This window comes from Periophthalmus magnuspinnatus, chromosome 4 (genome assembly GCF_009829125.3).
Source record: "Periophthalmus magnuspinnatus isolate fPerMag1 chromosome 4, fPerMag1.2.pri, whole genome shotgun sequence".
NCBI classification, from domain to species: Eukaryota; Metazoa; Chordata; class Actinopteri; order Gobiiformes; family Gobiidae; genus Periophthalmus; species Periophthalmus magnuspinnatus.
In genome coordinates, this window is record NC_047129.1 from 6,051,080 (window position 1) to 6,068,909 (window position 17,830).

General features: G+C 39.4%; 2 protein-coding genes across 4 annotated transcripts in view; one reads left to right on the plus strand and one right to left on the minus strand.

Annotated features, from left to right (window-relative positions):
• Nucleotides 1–6,047, minus strand: part of palld (palladin, cytoskeletal associated protein) — a 60,561-nt gene extending 54,514 nt beyond the window's left edge. For 2 of the 3 annotated variants that reach the window (XM_033964748.2, XM_055221178.1), the window contains exons 1-2: nt 5,872–6,041; nt 3,521–4,447 (exon numbers count right to left, since the gene is read on the minus strand). In XM_033964748.2, the coding sequence (XP_033820639.1) occupies nt 3,521–4,446 (926 nt within the window). In that variant the 5' untranslated portion in view covers nt 4,447; nt 5,872–6,041. Of the gene's footprint in view, nt 1–3,520; nt 4,448–5,871 lie in introns of all 3 variants that reach the window. The other variant, XM_055221179.1, reaches the window with a different exon arrangement.
• Nucleotides 6,048–7,212: 1,165 nt separating this feature from the next.
• anapc4 (anaphase promoting complex subunit 4) lies at nt 7,213–16,294 on the plus strand. Its single transcript, XM_033992152.2, has 28 exons — nt 7,213–7,331; nt 7,834–7,949; nt 8,020–8,125; nt 8,209–8,341; nt 8,432–8,506; nt 8,576–8,602; nt 8,681–8,725; nt 8,802–8,886; nt 9,451–9,558; nt 9,640–9,810; nt 9,884–9,948; nt 10,077–10,119; nt 10,203–10,279; nt 10,447–10,547; nt 10,633–10,684; nt 10,782–10,837; nt 10,951–10,997; nt 11,074–11,130; nt 11,222–11,278; nt 11,368–11,461; nt 11,558–11,655; nt 11,754–11,815; nt 14,216–14,254; nt 14,334–14,435; nt 14,798–14,875; nt 15,464–15,631; nt 15,708–15,831; nt 15,990–16,294. The coding sequence occupies exons 2-28, from the start codon at nt 7,842–7,844 to the stop codon at nt 16,212–16,214; spliced, it is 2,403 nt and encodes an 800-aa protein (XP_033848043.1). The 5' UTR covers nt 7,213–7,331; nt 7,834–7,841; the 3' UTR covers nt 16,215–16,294.
• Nucleotides 16,295–17,830: the final 1,536 nt, after the last annotated feature.

The window sequence follows — 17,830 nt, forward strand, 5'->3', positions numbered from 1 at the left end:
CAAAGGCCCATTACATTGGAAAGTTAATTATAGTGGAAAGGCATGATGGATAAACACATAATTTATTAAAGTGGTTTCAAATGGGTCTGTTGTTATCAAGCATGCTTGTCCAGATTTCAAAAACCCAGTCTTCCAATCTACAACCATTGTCCCATGGCTTACTTTTACAAGGAAATGTAGTTCAACATTGATTAAGCAACATGTCAAACTCACTTTCTCACACTTACATGCAAAATATCTGTCTTGCTAAATGTTTTCAGCTTCCAGGAATGTTAAGCTAACCAATTTGAGCTGTTTTAGACCAGACACTCATTATTGCAGGCATAAATATGAAATGACATCATGTTGGCAGCCCAAGCAGAGAGAAGCAGGTATAAAAATTTCTCCACTTCCTCCCGCTGAGATCAAATAAGCCCAAGGGGGGGGGGGGACTTTTCCTGCTCTCATCCACGCAGTGAGCATTTCAGAGGCAACACGTCATGAGTCAGGAGTGGGTCACCTGCAATGACCTCATTCCACTGCTGTTTAATACAACAGGGAGGAAGGGCTACTGCTACAGACATTATCGACTAAAGAAATTAGCAGAGAAGGCATCTTTCCCATGATCACAAAGATGATGTAAATGGCTAAAAATAAAACATAGTCATAACAGTAATAGTAGTACTAAAGAGGAGGTCAGAAGGATGAATTACTAGCACTACAAATAGTTTTTCTTCAACTACTTTTACTACTACCTCTTGTACCAGCCAATTCTAGACCCATACCCATTTGGTTTGTGTTAACTCAAGAGTGTAGCCTAATCGTGATGACCCATCCAAGTTTTCTTGGGCAAATGATTTAGTGCCTTTATAGTCCACTTGTGACCTCATAACAGTGGTCACTGGACTGAAACCATCTGCCTAATAATACCAATGAGAGTGTGTATGCTTCTTATTGCATGATTCCACTGTTAAATGCATTGATGCAAAACTCTAACACATTTTCAGTTCTAATAGATTTCAAAATTTAGCAACAGCAGAATTTCTGTGGGCACTGTCTCTCCTATGGTCAATATTGCATCCAACTGACAGCAGCTCATTTAAATTCAAACAAAGATCAGAAAGATTATTGAGCACAAATTCCACTGTCTGTGGAATGTTTCTGTTGGAGACAAAGAGTTACAGAAATGTCTTTGTAGAAAAACCGTGCCGTCTCTCATATTCTAGAAATTTCCTGTGTGGTTGGCACACTACATTTGACTTACTCTCTAACTTCCCATTGCTTTTAATTCATGTCGGGAGCTGCCCTTGTTTGCACAGCAGGCAGTTAGGGTAATAACATAGAGGATGCATCACACAAAATGCCTAAAATAACATGTTGAGCACACCACAATTGGAGGTGGATTTAGTCTGTCTGCGCATTGAAATGGTGCAAAATTACTCGTCACGACAGGCAGCATATCATAGGGGGTGTGCCTGCCTGCCTCGACCTCCCACAAACTCCCATATTTATCTATGATCTCGCTAACAACTTAAAAAGCATTGTATGCTGCTTGCACATGTTCCCAAGTGCCTCATGCCAACCTCCAAACCAAAGCAAAAATGACCTCAGCTTTGAAAAATGCACAAATTAGACCCAGTTACAATGCATAATTGCATATCAAACTAACACCAGAAATGCATAATTAGGTAAAAAATTATGGATATGGATACAGCAGGGAGCCTGAGGTCTTAAGAATAGTGGTATAAGATTTTCAGGACCGAGACTAATAGGCCCTGACCACAGCAGGCCGCACCCAGCTCAAAAAACACCAAGAATGCTACATGGGCAAAACTGGAGCCAAAGCGCAATACATTGAATGAGCAGAGAGGTGAGAAGGCGCATCACCTGGTTGTTCTGCCAATGCTTCAAAAGACCAATAAGGACATAGGAACTGAGTAACAAGTCAAGGAGTATATGGTCATTATAAACAGTGAACGCAACAAGTATGTGCATCTGCAGGATTTTCTAGCCAATAAAATATTAAAGAATATAAAGAATTAAAGAGATCTTTGACTCAAGTACAGGTTTCAGATGCTGACAATTCTGGGGAATGCTTAACTTCTTAACAGTTTTGTATGGAAATTTGACTGAAAAACCTTTACATTAACAGTGCCTTCTCTACTCACAAACACCAGTGGAGAAGGCAGTGGGACAGTGCGCCAGATGTTTTTACTTTCTGTTTTTATACTCTTTTTATATATCAAACATTTTCATATTTTATGACTGAAGGTGTCCCAAAGCATAATATGTTTGTAACGCTACAAAGCTACATGTGTTTTCCTACTTTAAATACAAGTGAAATTGCTGCCATCTAGTGTTGACATACAGACTACAGGAAATGAAGTACTCAAACAAATACCGGTAATCATTCAAATGCACTGCAACTGTCATGATGTGCACAGTACAAAACTAAATTCTTAATAATTAAATACAGGCATGTGTTATATGTAACACTTCTACACTTATCAGTGATGCAATTTAAATGTTTTTTCTTTGCCCTCTCTCTGGGCACGTGACTTTATTAACTTTCTGTTTATCCCTTGTGTTATATAAAGCCAGCACTGCCACAAAGTCTAGGCTCTCCTGTTTCTCTGAGGTGAAACATGCTACATATTACCTTCATGTTCCCAAGAAGGTGTGAGCAGATATGGAACCAAGTGATTGAAAATGCCTTGTCATTACATTGACTGCATGCCTGGCCTGGCTCCTGTTGACCTGGGGACTATTTATACAGGCGCAGAGGAGGACCTGCACAGGCCAATGGGGAGGAAACACTGGATCCTCATATCTGCTGATCAAATTATTATTAATTGAACATTCCAATATAATAACAGATAAAGCCATGAAGCACTGGAGTAGAAACAAATTCACCAAGATGTTATTAATTGGCACATCACTGGACAAATTTTAAAGGTTAATATAATGTAGACTGATACAGGTGGCAAAGAGGTGTGTCTGGTCAAAGAGCACAATAGCAGAATCGGGTAGCATGATCCAAATCACCTGATTAGTGGGTTTGTATGTCTCAGTTTTCCATATAGAAAAACCCAGAACAAAAACAAAAATCCAAATAGATTTTATTAAGGCAATTGATGAGGTATGTCTCACTAGTAAACACACCAGGGCTCTGGAAACAAGAGAGGAGTGTATTTTTAGTTTCCTGAGGAACTGTTGAAAATACCCAGGAGCTGCCACCTTGAATGGCGCAGAGCTGTGAGAGGCCCAGGTAAACAGGTAAACAGGCTGCTCTCATACTGCATATACTGTATAAATACAAACATTAACCAGGTGCACCATCTGTCAACACTTGGCTCTATTTCACCTTTAACAATTTATCAGCAGCAGCAGCAGTTCTGCTCAGACTCTAATACACTATGACCCTGCCATTCACTTTCTTTGGACTAATGTGAATTGGAACCATTTTGTGAGCACTAAGAATCAGAACATCTATTGGTACCACACCTCTGTGCTGTGTTCACACTGAAATATCAGGCCTTACCTGACGAGGGGTAGGGGGTTCCCCGTGACCCTGCACTCCAGGCGAATGGGGCTGCCTTCAGCCACTTCTTGGCTCTTCAGTTTGTGGAGGAAGTGTGGAGGAGATAGAGGTCCACAGGAGACTGGAGCTCCGGATTGTTGATACTGAACTGCAGCCGCTACTGGCCCCAGGGCCCCTGATAAAGGGCCCACAGCGGTCGGACTGTACGAGATGTCTTGAGGGGAAGGGGGCACAGGGGGGACAGAGGCTGAGCCCTGGGGAACGGGCCTCTGGCTCCTGGGGGACAGGTATCCACTGTCTGGAGAGGAGGACTCCTCCTCCTGTGGTTGCTCTGTGTGGGCTGTGCCCTTAAAGATGGAGGACAGCTCCTCGATAAAGGATGCGGCTCGGCTGCAGAACTCAGAGGCAGAGCCAGAGCGTTCTCCCAGCTCCAGCCCCTCGTGGACCAGCCGCGGTTTGTCCTGTCTGTACACTGGGGGAACAGGTTTGTGCCGGACCATCTTCTGCCCTGTGATGTCACTGGGCAACTGTACAGGCCTCTGCTGGGCCAGGCCTTTGACTGGACTGTCATTAGGACAGGGGGCTTTGGTCTGGATGTGTGGACTCGGCGTCAGGTCTACAGTCTGTGTGGGCCCAGTTAAAGCCTGCTCCTGGGACAGGGGGGTAGGTCCTGGGTCCACAGATGTGTCTCCAAAGGCCTCCCGGGCCAGGTCTAGACTCAGGTTTATCTCCTCTGCACTCAGAAAGGAAGTGAGATCAGCAAAATCCCCATCTCCAGAATCCAGCTCTGGTGCAGGGTCCATGTAGAGCTCTCCATCAGATGAGGCCTCAGAGAACACCCCTCCATCCCCCTCCAAGTGTCCCGCCACTGGATCTTTCAGTAGCACTGACATGGGGAGTGGCTGCTTCCAACTCCCGTCCTGCATCCTGAAATACACATGCCACATTTAGACAGTACAGTTCAGTATAAAAGAGGCACTAATACACAAGAGCAGTCATTGGGCGAATATAGAGTACAGTATGGGTGAGTTGTCCTGGGCCAAAGCAGCAGCGTGACTCAGTGCTGTCCCAACACAGATGAGGGGTATTAACAAAAGCTCACTTTGGTCAGGAAGAGGTGTCAGTGTATTTTTACTTTGAGACTGTCACAGTGCATTTTTATAAATAAAGTCACAACTAAAAAAAAGGCGTTGCGTAAATATTTTGCACTTCCGAATGATCTACCTACAGTCATGGAACTGGGAATGAGTTGATTCCTCAAAACAGACAGACATAAATGAATGTAGTTAACTACATTTGACAATTGTAGTTGTCACTGTCACTGAATATTAGCACAAGTATTTATTGGTAATTTGCAGCAGCCACAGTAAAATCATGAAAGGATGAATTTATTAAAATACAACAAATAAATAATAACTGCTAAGAAATAAGACATACAATGGTGTGATCTTGCAATTACAATGATTTTATTCTTTGAATTATCCAATATTAAGGTTAAGGTATACTTAAATTCATCCTGCATTTGATCCATCTACTACAACCTGTGGGAAAGTGTATTCTCTCGACATGAGATGAGAATATGCATAACGAAATAGGATTTATTTTTCCCTCATGTAAGAAATACTTGATAATTAGTAAAATATACTGTACTTTATCTGTATCTATTGTAGTATGCTCATGTGATGATGTCAAGTCTCAGGAACATTTTTCACCTTATTGTTACACAGAATAATAACTTTTCCATGATATGATAAAATATAAACAGTATAGGTTGTCTTATCGTTTAATGGGAAAGTAGGGGTGTTGATATGTGCAATGCAGAGCTACACTGGGTGCCTCATGGAGTCCTGAAGACCAGCTGTTGTTATTTTTAATCCCCTGGGCAAAGTTTCACAGCAGCAGCACGACCCAGCCCTAGACCTGCCTTTGAACCAGACCCAGGTAAAACCAACAAAGAATCAGGAGTTTAAGGCAGTGAGGAAGTAAACCAATATGGTGTTCTTCAAATGGGCTATTATGTTCTGGGACAATAACACTACAGTACAGATTAAATATGAATGTGGAACAAGTTAAAAGGGTTTATGTTTTGTGTGTCTTGATGTGGCAAATAATAGGCCTATTTTTTCTGGCTTACCAAATAAATCCTTTATTTGTAAAAAGAAGCCTTAGATTAAATCGTACTAACGCCATATGACCTTTACACAATGCCATATCAATAGCTTCATGTGTATGATAAATAATTAAGTATAAAATAAACTGGCATGTATGACAAGTCAGTGTATCAACAGCAGAGCCTCTATATACCATTTAAACACAATGAACGGACATGGTAAAAATGAATAAAATCTTACCTTGAGCTATTCAAACAGTAAATCCACCAGTTCAATGTTTTTTCTTAGTCTTGATAAAATAAAAAAGAGGCCAAACTCACGCTTCTCTACCCAAAGAATAGCCTTGTTGGTGGGACAGTCAACAGGCTTATAGGGTCCAATTGCGCGGTGCCTCTGCAGTGGCCCGCTGTCCCATCTGTCTCGGTCTCTAACTTCTCACTGTGTGCGGCTATATTTGGCCCTGGCTCAGATTTCACAGCCAGAATATTGGCAAGGAGACAGACGTTAAGGTAGTCTTGGGGAATATAAGCCATAGCAGACATTTTAATATTCATAGTATATTTAACACAAGCAATAATCAACATACCTGAATAAAAGTTAAAACAAAAGTGGTGTGCTATTTTTCCTTTGTGCAAAAGCTATTCTTCAAATATTGAGGAATCAGATTTAATAAATCTTTTTGACTGCCTAGCTTATTTTATTAATTAAGACATGTAGCACAATGGTATAGTTTAAGAAGCTTATTACATTAGCTGAATTATCCAGAACTGATGATCCAATGACCCCAGACAACCCAATTATCTGCCATAGTAGGAGTAGAAATGCTGTCATTACATACTAATAAAGTTAATATAGCAGGAAAAATCAACACATGATTTAGCTCCCCCTCCCCCCTGGGGAGTGTGACAAAGACAGTTCATTCTAATTCCAAAACACAGGCTTATAGAGAGGACCATGAAGCCTCACTGCATCACTGGGTCTATTTCTAGGCCACTATCACATTTTGTGCGCTCTGAGCTATTCTGGTTCTTTCGTCAAACTACTGATAACAGTTAAGTACCACTGATAAGGCCACAAGGGATTTCTGTAATCATTGTAGCCTGGCATCTGTTCAATCATGAAGACACAGACATGTACAATGTTAAGTAATAGTGCATATTGCACATACATAATATATACACTTACAAGATTACAACCAAGCAATATTCCTAATTCTGTAATCACAGACTGTAAATGAAATAAAATGTTTGTAATATTATGTACATGTTTTAATTAGAGACATGGGTGTCTTCATTTACAGTTGTCTCACTCAGTGATCCAGCCAACTTTTGGGTTAGTGTAGATTCATTAAGCAGTCCATTTACTATTTCGCGTGAAAAATAACCTTTATAGATTAAATTAATAGATTGTGTCTACATTCATTCTCTGGTAGTTACCTTATGCTTCATATCGTGTTATGTTGTAAATCTGAGGTTTTTGCTAGCTAGTTTTACACATGTTTATATCAAATTAAATCATTTGCGCTCAATCATTTACGAATTGCTTTTTGTCACTCCTGCTTTCCGTTGGAACGCGGTGATTGGTCTGAGAAAAAACATGGCGCCATCCGCGTAACGCAGAAAATAATACAGCTCAAATATAAATAAATAAAGCGATTAAGGATTATTGCAGGTTATCGCTTGTTTTGTTGTCTTGTCGGTGTAAGTCTTATTTGCACGTTTACTTACAGAATTTATGTTTATACGCTACAGATTATTTCTAACAGTAACGTCACAGTGTTAGCAATGTGTCACATGTAAACAAAATAGTCTCTTTGTAATGATGCAAACATTTTACTGCCTTACAGTTGGAAGTATAAATAATGTTAACGCACTTGAATATTACTTAAAAATGTAGCCAATAAACGCCAAATATATTCGTGTCCATTCATTTTGGATTATGAACTTGGCTACATTTCTGACAAAAAGAAACTGTACATGCAATGTGGTTGTAAAAGGTTGTAAGGTAGTATCCTTAAATCATATAAGTTAATTGTGTGTACATTTGCATTGCACATTCTTATTGTTGATCTCTAGTAGCGTTAACACAAGTGTAAACCATTAATATTATGAATAGGAATAAGACAAGTAAAGAATAACTACTTATTAAATCTAAAATGAAGGCAACAAGATAATTTATACAAATACATTTTCTATTTTACAGTTGACACCATGCCAGCTTTTCGGCAAGTGGGAGAGAAGCAGCTCCCCAATCCTGTGCTGTGTATGGCATGGTCTCCTAAAAGAGATCTTATTGCACTTGCCAACACTAGTGGAGAGGTGAGAGTGAATGGTTTGTTTCATTACATGAAATATATTCTTAACATACTTACTCTGTTTGTGTGAATAGTTGCTCCTCCATCGCTTGGCCAGTTTTCAGCGAGTTTGGAGTTTACCACCAAGTGAGTACACAGGGAAGGACATCACAGCGCTGGCCTGGAGACCTGATGGAAAAAGTAAGGCCGAATTATTGCCTTAGAAATGGTACATGGTTTGTCAACTTAGACAGACTTTCAACAAAATAACATTTTTATTGCAGTTCTTGCCTTCAGTCTTGGAGATACAAAGCAGGTGGTCCTCTGTGGTGTTGAAAAAGCAGAAATCCTTCATGTGTTTTCGATACAGAGTCCTGTGACCTGCATGCACTGGGTGGAGGTGACAGAAGAGAACAGGTAAATGGCGTTGTTAATGTTATACTCCTTGGCCCTTTTGCTTTGTCCTATAGGACTTATAGTTGTTGTTTTGCTTTTGTTTTGCCCTAGTGCACTGACTGCCTTTTACAACTCTGAGGATGAATCAGTACTGTTCTTGCCCAAGCTGCCATCACTTCCAAAGAGGTAACATCAATGTTTTCACCTTTATTTGTTCTTATGACTGTAATGAATCATAAAATTGTTTATATTCAGCTACAGCACTACATCAAAAATTTTCAGGTAAGAGAAATGGTATATTGACTATGTACACGTTAGAATAAACTACATATTTACCAGCTACATGTGTTTTTTCCACAGCGAAGAAAAGTCAGATGAAATCACTAATCTTTTGGGAGAAGTCAGGTCAACACTTTTTTGTTCACTCAGCAAAATTTGAAATACCGTACTATGAATTTAAATAGATGTTGTTTGTGTGTAGGCTCAACATACTTGTCCTTGGAGGAGACAATGGCTCTGTAGAGCTTTATGCCTACGGGATGTACAAGATTGCCACTGTAAGCGGAGTAAGTAATAATTGTTTTTTATTTTTTAACAAAACACTAAACTTAAAACTACTGTAATTAGACTGCTCTAGGTCTGTCATGATAATTACTATATCAACATACTGTTCAATATATGTTAGATGGAACAATATTTTTGTGGCTCAATAGTTATCATGAGTACATTTTCTTTACAGTACTGAGAAATTTTTGGTTATTTTCTTGCAATATGATAAGATTGAGCTGTATAAATTTGAATAAATAACTTATTATTATTTACTTATTACAGATGCTAAAAAAAGTACTAAAGTATTTCATTCTGCTGTTTTATGTATTGTAGCTGATGGCTTTTTAACAATATTGTACATTTCAAACAGTTTTTGTGGTTTAAATCTGCCCTCGGTTTATTGTCTCAGTGGTATAAATTAGTTTCAGTATTATCGTTTATCGTCTATATTTACTTCAGTAGTATATCTTAATTTGCTGAATAATCATGCAATATCAACTACATGCATAGATTGCTGTTGAAATAATGCTATTTCTCAATCATGGGTCAAATAAATGTTTTCTCATCTTACCACATTACAGATTTCAGGAACGTGTCGTAGCCTTGGTCTGTCCAGTGATCTGAAATCTCTGTCCATCATCACAGAGGTGAGGTCGGCCGATAACGACCCAGAGATCTGCTATTGTCAGGTGAGGATCTTTTAACGTTTAAATATTATATTTTTGCCTTTTCTTCAATATATTCAACCAAGAAACTGTCTTGTCCCATAGCTGGACACAGGGCTGCTGTCTGATTGTCTACCAGAGGTGACCAGGATGGCTCGTAAGTTCACCCACATTTCCACGCTACTCCAGTATCTGCACCTCTCTCTCACTTGTATGTGTGAGGCCTGGGATGACATCCTGATGCAAATGGACCATCGGCTTACCAAATTTGTCCAGGTCTCTTGCTATAGCTATACTGTGCAGTGAATAAATGAAGCAAGTGGTCACACTTTGTTGTTTTGTCATAAAGGAAAAGAACACAAGTACTCAAGTTCATGATGAGTTTCTGGAGCTGTTGCTTTGGGGGCAATCAAGGTGAAAATAGTTTATTTTTTTATGTAGACAGAGATGTAATACCCAAGGTGTTCTGTGCGAGGTATCCAAATGTTTTGTATGGTGAGTTTAAAATAAATAGTTATTTCATGTATTTTTATTTTACACAGCCCTGAACTACAAGCACTTCTCATGAATCAACTCACGGTCAAGGTAAGACTAATTTTAGAGCAAGTTGAAATTGGGTATTATATGTAACAACATTTCTTTTGGTTCAATTTTTATGTATTTGATAGGGGCTAAAGAAGCTGGGCATGTCCATTGAGTCGTCTTACTCCAGTATTCAGAAGCTTGTTATCAGCCATTTACTAAGGTAAGTTTTGATGATCATTGCACAGTGTCTCAAAATAAAGAAAAAATCAAGAACATTCTAAAATACAATACCTAGATTGAGAAACTTTTGAAATATTCACTTATTCACTCATAATTTGAAGATGTCATGGCTGCCCTAAGAAACAAATGATCTTTTCCTATCTGTAGTGGCTCTGAGGCGCTGCTGTACCACCTCAGTGAGGTTAAAGGGATGTCACTTTGGAAACAGAAGTTTGAGCCTCTTGGGTTGGACTCAGCGGCTGTAGAGGGTATAATTTGCCATTAATTAAATAAACAAAGATCTGCTGTGTGGAATGTAATATACATACATTGTGCTTTCTCTTTTACAATTAGGTGCAATTACAGCTGTGGGCTCATTTTCATTAAAGGCTAATGAACTTCTACAGTGAGTCACAATTTATCATAAAAATATACAGTCTACTTATGATTCATATGATCCATGTGTGTTCTTAATGGGTGCTTGTTTGTATCTTGTTTTATAGGGTCATTGACAAAAGTATGAAAAACTTTGCAGCATTTTTTCGATGGCTGTATGTAGGTATGTAGGTGTGAAATTTAGCTTGGACTGGTTGAAGCCATCTGAAAAAGTAAAGTAACTGTTTGTATTTTGCTGTTGGTAATTTCCCTATAATTTATTTGATATCTCTACAGCAATGCTAAGAATGTGTGAGGAGCATGTGCCTCCTGAGCTCAATAAGGTACTGACTGTTATCTCACAGATTACTGTAAACATCTTTTCATGCAAGTTAAATTGCTTTAACTGTTTCAATGCAGATGACTCAGAAGGACATAGCATTTGTTTCGGATTTCCTGTCTGAGCATTTCAGCGAGGTCAGTGTTTGTTTCAGTGTACTGATTAATTGATCACATTAATATTATCAACAATTTAAATTCATAGACACAATGCTATCTGTTTGTGCAGAATAAAGAGCTCTTTGATAGAAAAGGGAAGTACTTTAACGTTGAAAGAGTTGGTCAGGTAAGTAAGCTTTTATCAATAAATGTAAGTGTAGATTTTTGGAAATTATTTTAGTTTTTTGTTAACACAATATTGTTTGGTTGTTTCAGTACTTGAAAGATGAAGAGGAGGACCTTGTGTCTCCACCAAACACCAAAGGAAACCAGTGGCTCAAGTTTTTACATGAGAGCACACACTTGAAAGGTGAACTTTGATCTTTGTAGACTTATAATTTGGAAACAACAGCCAAGAATATGTTCAAATAAAAATCAGTAACATAAACAAATTTTCATTCTTTAGAAAGCCCATTGCTGTTTCCTTCGTATCCCCAAAAGTCTCTGCACTTTGTTAAGAGAATGATGGAGAGAGTCATTGAGCAGTGTCTACAGAAACCTGCAGTAAGTTTGACTGTGCTTTGATAGATCACCAATTGTTGAAAAAAGTTTAGAATATATGAGGAGACAAAATCCACAATACACTATGCATTTTCTTGCAGGAAGTTATTGGAAAGTCCGTACATCAGGCTGTCTTTTTGCCTCTTTACACTGTGCCAGAAAGGTGAGATTATATATTTGTTACAACTTTTTTACTGCTTGGTTGTATCTAGGTTTGGGCAGTTTTTGAGTATACAGTGCTGTGAAAAAGTACTGCCCTCTTACTGATTTCTTACTTTTTCTGCACTCTTAGCCATTTCAGATAAACTTAAATATTAGACAAAGATAACTCACAAGTAAACACAAAATGCAGTTTTAAGTGCTGATTGTAGCAGCAACAACTACAGTCAAGCGCTTGCAATAGGCAATGAGTCTCACATTGCTCTGGAGGAATTTTGGCCCACTCTTCTTTACAGAATTGTTTTAAATCAGCCGCATTGGAGGGCTTCTGAGCATGAATCGCCTTTTTAAGGTCATGCCACAGCATCTCTATTGGGTTTAGCTCTGGACTTTGACTAGACCTCTCCAAAACCCTCATTTTGTTTTTTAAGTCATTCGGAAGTGGACTTGCTCGTGTGCTTTGGATCATTGTACTGCTGCAGAACCCAAGTGCGCTTCAGCTTGAAGTCACGAACTGATGGCCGGACATTCTCCTGCAGGATTAGTTGGTAGAGAGCAGTTCATGGTTCCTTTAATCATAGGAAGTCGTCCAGGTCCTGAAGGAGCAAACCAGCACCAAACCATGTACCAACACCATGTTTCACTGTTGCATGATGTTCTTTTTATCAAATGCTGTGTTCATTTTATGCCAGATGTAACGGGATGTACTCCTTCCAAAAAGTTCAACTTTTGTTTCATCAGACCACAGAATATTTTCCCCAAAAGCGTTGAGGATCATCAAGATGTTTTTTTGGCAAAAGTGAGATGAGCCTTTTTTGTCACCAGTGGCTTTCACCTTAGAACACCGCCATGAATGCCATTTTTGCCTAGTCCCTTTCTTATGGTTGAGTCATAAACACTGACCTTTACTGAGGCAAGTGAGACCTGCAGCTGCTAAGGCATTCCCTGGCCAGCCTAGAAACATAGTCCCTCCAGCGTGTCCTGGGTCTACAACAACCGCATCACTGCGAATGCTGCACCAATCTGCCTGTCAATCTCACGCTCCATCCTTCCCTCACTCATGAACAAGACCTTGAACTCCTCCACTTGAGGCACCCATCTGCCCCAGTGCCTGCTGGAGGTTCTGGAGCCTTGCCACCAAGGAACTTGCCAACCACCTCAGTGGTTCAGCCAGGTCCTCAGTCTCTGCTTCCTCCTCGGAAGACATGATGGTAGGATTGAGGAGATCCTCAAAGTATTCCTTCCACTGTCGGCCAACATCCCCAGTTGAGGTCAGCAGCTCTCCGCCCGCACTGTAAACAGTGTTGGTGAAGTACTGCTTCCCCCTCCTGAGGCATTGGATGGTTTGCCAGAATCTCTTTGGGGCTATCCGATAGTTCCCCTCCATGGCCTTCCAGAACTCCTCCCAGCCTCAAGTTTTTACCTCTGCAACTGCACTATCCGGCTGCCGCAGGAGTCCCACGAGCGAACAAGGCTCGATAGGACACCTTCTTCAGCTTGACGTCATCCCTTACTTCCAGTGTCAACCACCAGGTTTGGAGATTACCGCCGAGACAAGCACCGCAGACCTTACGACCACAGCTACGAGCAGCTGCACAATTGAGGCAGAGAAAATGGTCCACTCGGAGTCCATGTCCCCGAGGTGTAAGTAGAAAGCCCCCTGACAGAGGGCCCTGCCAGACGTTCCCAACAGACCCTCTTAGTATACACAGTACGGATCTGTCTGGCTTCCTCCTCCGCCAGTGCATCCAACTCACCAGCAGGTGGTGATCAGTTGACAGTTGTCAACTGTCTCCATGTCCGGAGATCCGGTTGTCCAGGCTCCTGCCTTCAACTGCCACCAAGATCTCTCTGCACCGGCCCCTCATGGTTCCTCCTGCTAGTAGTGGGTCCACAGGAGGATGGCCCCAGGTCCCGACCGGGCCCCATGGGGAAGGGCCCGGCCACCAGGTGCTCGCTGTCGAGTATCCACTCAAGGTCAGACAGGCTTTATTAAAGTGATCTCTTGATTTGAAAGGTCTGGCAGCATCAGGCCTGGATGTGGCTATGAAAATGAACTCAGCTTTCTACAGTAATATGATTAATAATATGACAGTTACCTCATCATTTAACAAGGGGGTCATTTACTTTTTCACACAGGATCGTGTAGGTTTGGATAGTATTTTTCTCTTAACAAATAAAATCATCATAGAAAAACTGCACTTTATGTTTACTTGTGTTATCTTTGTTTAATATTTAAATTAGTTTGATGATCTGAAACAGTTAAGTGTGACACACATGCAAAAAAGTAAGAAATCAGGAAGAGGGTAAATACTTTCACTTTCACAGCACTGTATGTAACATGTTTTGATTTAACATCGGCCATCTTTACCACTGTTTAAGTTGTCTTTTTTGCTTTTTACAGTTCAGAAAACACTCCACGTCTGTTTGAGCTTCCATCTTTGTAAGTTACAAACATGCACAATTTTAGTTACATTTAAATGATGTTTGATCCCTAACTAAATCTGCTCTTTGACCTTTAGGTGGAATGACAAAAAAGCCAAGGTTCACAATGTAGTTTTCAGCATGCCAAAAATGTCACCGTCCAAACTCTACCTATTACAAAAAGCTACAGACCCACACAGGTAACACTGAGTCAATCTATAAACTTATTTTTGATATCTTTTAGTTTGAATGCCTTTGGTTATTATGTGTTGGTCCTATTTCATTCTTCTTATGATGTTACAAGTGTGGAGTCTTCCTTTCTCCACCTAAGACATGCTGATGAAGGGCAAATTGGCAATCTGAAATTTTCCATAATAAATAAATGTGAGATTGAATACTTGTTTTTCAATGGATGCAAACTTCTTTACATAATTGGAAATCTAATCTGTTTCAAAGCTTTATTGAAAACATTGATTGAATATAATTGCCTTATTATTATCATTAATTACCTCATTACTTGGAGGATTAAATGCGTTTTTCTCACTACCTTTTCCCTTTGCAGACACATTGCAAACAATGTGATGTCCATTGATCTTAGCCACATACTGGACAATGTGGACGATGACAATGCCACAGCACAGTAAGTACGAGTCAGTGTAACAAAGATGGCATTCATATTTCAGATTATGGGTGGTTGGTATATTTATTTCTCTATGGGTCATTCATATGGATGAGGAAATATCCACAGATGTTGAACCTTATTCTTTAGTTTGAGATTCAGTCCACAATTGTGTCTTAAATCTTCACTATATTACTTTTTTGATGGAGTCTATCTCCAGTGCCACCTGCTGGAGACCAGCAGGTGGCACTCTCAGGCCCGATTATAAGTCAGAACTATGGAGTGGTGACCCCACATGTATTGAAATAAATGCAAGATAGATAAGTTAATGCTATGTTTCGAACATTTCAGGCAATGCAACACTATGGAGACAATCTGGACATTTAAAGTACTCTTATTCCATTATTATGTTGACTGATTGATGATATCGAACTTTGTCAGGTTTTTTTGTTTCATGTGGTGGATACTGGGTCCAGTATGAATGTGCTAATTATGGGAATGGTGCAATCATAAATCAAAATACTATTGGGTCTTGTTTGATATGTCCCATGAATGTGCCGGATATTTAACACATACACCCTCCTGTCATTAAATATATTGTCTTTTTAGTTCTAGTTATGTGTACAGTTGCCTGGATGCTCGTTTCTATGACGATGAAATGTTAACCATAATCTTGCAAGAACCAGAGGGAGAAAATGGGAGGCGCATTTTGGCTCAGCTCCCTCTCACTTCCACTCTGGGCTGTGACACTGAGTTTATGTGGGAGCCCAACAAGAGGTGTGTTTTAGTCTCAATTAACATAAACATATATAAAATATGAAAACATAATATGGTGAATATGTCATGTTTCTAGGTTGGATCAGCAGACCAGTGCTATCCCATGCCAAGGTATTGTGTTGGGAAACCAGTGGCGGGAACTTGAAAATATGAAGGCTCAGTTTGTGGCTGTTAACGGCATTCGTAAAGTGGCCTGTGTGGTATGTCCTTCTTGACTTTATTTTGTATACTGTGGATGTCTGCTATTGAGTCTCAGATCAATGATGTAATGAGACCCAAAGTTACTGTTCTGTAATTTCTCTGCCAACAAATGAGTTAAGGGAATTGCATTTTAAATGATTGACACTTCTCTTGGCAGCTGAGTGCAAACCTCAGGCACGTCCGGGTTTTTGAGATGGATGTGGAAGATGAGGATGACGAAGGAGTGGACTCTCAAAATGTAACTGCTGAGCAGGACGTCCTGGAGACAACCATGTCCAGTCAGGGACAAGAAGAGGAGGGTGCAACAGCGAAGGACCAGACTGAGGAGAGCAGAGATACAGAGGACAAACTGGAGTCAGAGGAATCACTTGAACTTTCTTAATGGCAGTTATATTGTGGTAAATCATTTGTAAATTCAGAAGAACAACAACAAAAATTCTAAAATAAATTTGTCAAAAATTTAATGCAGTGTAATTTTTAAAACATGTTTTCAGTTTATTTAGTCTTCTAGAATATATAGTTTAATAGAAAATTAAATATGGGAAACGAATATATTGTGCCTGCAATAGTTTTGATTTTTAGGCTAATATATAGACCCCTATATAGATGTCAGTAAAAATTGTGACGTCTGGTGGCCTGGAAGTAAAAAGAGGCGCTGTGTGCTTTGTCACCAAGCGTAAACGAGCACGTTTTTGGAGGGATATTTTTTTTTCAGTCTGTACAGTCACTGACTGTCTGGGACCATTACAGCTACTTTGGTAAATGAACTCTCCAGGCGATGGAAGCAGGCTGGTTAGCTAGAGTAAAGCAACAGGTATATAAATCATTGCATGCCTAATAACCATAACTATGTTAGAAAAGGTCAAATTATTTTGATTTTTGGTGTCTCTTTTGGTCCAATAAATGTTAACATTTTGAAATATGGCTATTAGTATGAAAGAGCTAAGAACCAATGATCTGGTAAGCAGCATGTAACTTATTGGCTATAGAATAAATATGTATAAGTCAACATTCATGTAAATGTCAAGTGCAGAATGTAGAAGTGAAATGGAAACACTTTAAACACTGGAAACAATTTTAGTGCATTTCGAAATACAAGTCTTCAACTTGTTTTCTGTATTGTTCAAATAATAATCAAATGATCAAATAGAATGAGAAATGTTAGAGCAGGAAAGTTTTGGGAAACACAGTAAATGCCCAGTATATTTACACTGTGCATTTTACAACACTATGCTGGGGACAACACATCTACTAAGATTAGTAAGAGCCATACTGTTCCAGTATTAACAACAATACTTCAGTGCTCAATAATCTGGCCTTAAATTACCAGTCACTATTTAGTTGTTTGTTCTAACTGTATGTTTCTGTGATCATGGGCTCATGGACATCTGTGTTCTCTTGACAATGAAGCATCGCCAGCTCCTCTTCAACTGAAACATCACCTGTATTAAAACACATAAACACATGTGTTAAAATAGTTATCAAATAATATACAAATACACAGATTTGTATATGAACTGGTAAAATATAGTAAAAATAAAATAGATCTCAGCCATGTACAGGAGCTGGGGCAAGGAAATACAGTACAAAGATGTAAATTGTAGCTTTGACATGACATTTTTTTCATTTCTAACGTAACGTTTACGACGTCTTCAGTCTTTGTTTTTCCTGTTAAGGAATGTCTGCTGATAAATATGCGGGAAAACTTTTAGTTTTGTGCCCCAAGTGCCGTTCCTCTTGCTGTGGCACCCAAAAAACACAGCAAAAAAACATTTAAAGTGTCTAAAACTTTTAGAGCGCCCGCTAACGAGTCTTTCCTTCTTTTTGCCTACAGCAAGAATTGCGACGTCACTTTGATGTAAACCGTTAAGGGTTCATCATACTATTGTTCCACGGTCTCGATCATGGGCTCTATACATCAATTATTCCTGTCGGATTGCTAATTGCTACTGTAAACAAATAGGGAAATATCATGGAAGTATAGATACATGGCAAATA

Bases quoted from the DNA above. Each gene is read 5' to 3' on its own strand.
- anapc4 (XM_033992152.2), top strand. From the start codon at position 7,842: ATGCCAGCTTTTCGGCAAGTGGGAGAGAAGCAGCTCCCCAATCCTGTG. The intron at 8,603-8,680 runs GTAAGAGAAATG...TTTTTTCCACAG, and splicing joins ACTACATCAAAAATTTTCAG to CGAAGAAAAGTCAGATGAAA. The intron at 14,876-15,463 runs GTAAGTACGAGT...TTGTCTTTTTAG, and splicing joins GATGACAATGCCACAGCACA to TTCTAGTTATGTGTACAGTT.